General features: G+C 53.2%; 1 protein-coding gene across 1 annotated transcript; it reads left to right on the plus strand.

The window, feature by feature from the left end:
• The first annotated feature begins 223 nt into the window (after positions 1 to 223).
• LOC110391296 (feather beta keratin-like) lies at positions 224 to 1,163 on the plus strand. Its single transcript, XM_021383115.1, has 2 exons — positions 224 to 302; positions 664 to 1,163. The coding sequence occupies exons 1-2, from the start codon at positions 224 to 226 to the stop codon at positions 969 to 971; spliced, it is 387 nt and encodes a 128-aa protein (XP_021238790.1). The 3' UTR covers positions 972 to 1,163.
• Positions 1,164 to 2,839: the final 1,676 nt, after the last annotated feature.

The raw sequence follows: 2,839 nt of genomic DNA on the forward strand, positions 1-2,839 counted from the left end.
TCAGGCACTGTCTCTTAGAGTTGAGGAAGAATTCCTTTCATCACAGTACTTCAAAGAAACCTTCTTTAGAGTATTGGCATGGCGTACATCTGGAAATGAAAAGGTAGCACTGCAGGAAACCAAAACACAGCCCATATAATGAGAAGGGATAGCACGCACTCAAGGTTAGCTTGTCAGACAATTATGGCCTATATCACCAGTGAGTGCCTCAAGGCCTGAAGCAATGAAGGACCAGTATAAAAGGAAGCTAAATTCCCAGCTCTCTCATCCACTTCTCCTGCCTCCTTCTCGCTGGGAACCAGGTAAGTGAGAAGCCCTCTCTCCTCCTCTTGCTAAGTGGAATTTTGCCTCAACAGAAACCTTAACAGATAGTGAAGCTCCTTGCTATGGGAGATCATGGACGGGACAGGGTCTGCATAGAGACTGCTTGGGACACAGCTTACATGGCTTTTGATTTATGCACTCTGTGAAAGTCTCCCTGGGCCAAACTGTTCTTTATAGAGCCCTGGTATAACGAAGTGATGTGACATGCTCTCACAGCTTCCTCCTCCTCCACCCCCAGTAGTTGCCTTTGCTCTTGTGTGAGAGGCTATCCAGGCTGCCCCACCATACCCAAGTGCTCTCCTTCTATCCCACTCTCTTAGGTATACCTCCAGCCTCAAGACATGTCCTGCTACAGCCAGTGTGTGCCATGCCGGCCCTGTGGCCCCACCCCTCTGGCCAGCAGCTGCAATGAGCCCTGTGTCAGGCAGTGCCAGAACTCCAACGTCGTCATCGAACCCTCTCCCGTGGTGGTGACTCTGCCTGGACCCATCCTCAGCTCCTTCCCGCAGAACACTGTTGTGGGATCCTCCACCTCCGCTGCTGTTGGCAGCATCCTCAGCTCTGAGGGCGTGCCCATCACCTCGGGGGGCTTTAACTTGTCTGGCTTCGGCAGCGGCTACTGTGGCAGAAGGTGCCTGCCCTGCTAAAGCCGCTGGCCTTGGTCCTGGAAACATGCCTGAAGACCCTACAAGCACGGTGCTGAATCAAGAAGGAATCTTCAAGCCACTGCTTTCAGAACAGTTGATCATCCTCAGCTACTCCAGGAAATAGTGAATGGAAGGGAGAAGCCTGTGCTTTCTGACAACCTGGCTCATGTCTCTGCTTCTGTTCCTCTACCCACCTACCTACCTCTTTCTCCACTTACAGTTTTGCATTCTTTTTTTTTTCCCTTATTCTCCTCTGAGCAGTGAGGTTCCTCAGAACCAGTCCATCCTCTGCCAGAAAAGAAGGCACTAGCCTTGCATGAACTCAATTGTGGGATCAGGCAAATCCTGCCCTGCGGAGCCTCTGCTCAGTCGGACCTCGTTTTCTGCTTTAAACATTCATTAAAGATTTCTGCATCTCCTTTGAGCTTTTGATGTTACTTTTCACCGTGTGTTGCCTCCAGAGATGCCCAGAGAGAATGGCTTTGCTCTGGTGGGTATAAGTTGGGTGTTTAAGGAGACCCTTCTCCATTCTGAGAAGAATGGGAGGTTGTGACACACTGCACAGGCTCCTCTCTTGGGCACTGTCCAATGCAGATGAAAAAGACATCCCTGACTGTGGCAGAGCAAGTGGCTATCAGCCTTTGCCTTGCCGTGTGTCTGCCCACATCGAGCCTCACAGAACCTTCAAAGAGAGAACACAACCTCTGCTGTGCTCATAGCTGAACTCTGGAGTATGTGGGAGGCCACGGAGGCAAAACACCCTGCAGGCTCTTAGGAACAGTGCTCCTCCTATTTCAATCGGTGTTGCACTGGAGAAGCAGATGAGGATAGAAGATAGAACAGAACTGTGTGGTTGTTCTTCTGATGTCAAACAAAGCTCGTGTTGCCAGTTATGCCGTTTTGTCCACCTCAGACGTAACTGTGTCTGACTCACATTGGCCTCCATCAATGGCTGTTGCGGGTGCCGTGCTCATTTCTCTCGAGAAATCAGGGAGGTGCGCCCTGGTCAGGATGGAGTTTGGCGGCCCTGGACGCAGCGCCCCCTGCGGGCCCGCACGGGACTGTGCCCCCACCCCGCCTCGCCCTTCGAGGTTCGTGCCTGGCCGCAGCCCCGGCTCCTCTCCCCGTGCTACCAGCGTGCACCCGAGCCCGGGCTGGGCGAGCCACAGGGCGCTGGAGCGGCGGTCTGCCCATACCGACAGCTGCCCCGCCGCCTCCGGCATCTCCTTGGAGCCTTTCAGGGCACTGACGAGAAATGCGGGGCCTCGGCCCGGGAACTGACGGTGCCACTGGATGTAATCATAAGTCTGTATGTTAGAATGTGTGCAGGTGATGCTGATGTCGGTGCCCTCGCTGGTTTCTGCCCATGGCTCCTGCTGCACCTGGGCTCTGCTCGCAGCCACTGTCGAGAAGAAAAGGGGAAGTAAACTCATAAAATCCATTCACTCCCACAGAAATTTCAGTCAGGAAGGGAAGGAGAGAGGGGCACCAATTCAGAAAGAAGCCAGAGGTCCAGAAGCTAGTGCTGCCCCAGCCCCCCACAGTCTGTGGCCCGCCCACACCGGAGGAAGCCCCTCACACCCACGAGCACCACCGCCAACCCTGCCAGCCCCGTGGCGCAGGCATCACTCGGGAGCTGGTCGGGGCTGTTCGAGCTGACTCGCTGTCTTTCAGATATTTAGGAAAGGCATTTAAAGAAATCTTCTTCAAAACACATCATTTACTACACATCATTTTGCCCATCTCATGGTCTAATGCACATACAATCTCCTTTGCTTTCTTTTCACTGCCAGTGGACTTAAGGACACTTTTGTTGTTATCCTTCCCTGGCTAGTTTTGAACTCAGGCTGAGCTGTAGAGTTTCTGAC

Source organism: Numida meleagris, unplaced genomic scaffold (genome assembly GCF_002078875.1).
Source record: "Numida meleagris isolate 19003 breed g44 Domestic line unplaced genomic scaffold, NumMel1.0 unplaced_Scaffold344, whole genome shotgun sequence".
Lineage (NCBI taxonomy): Eukaryota > Metazoa > Chordata > Aves > Galliformes > Numididae > Numida > Numida meleagris.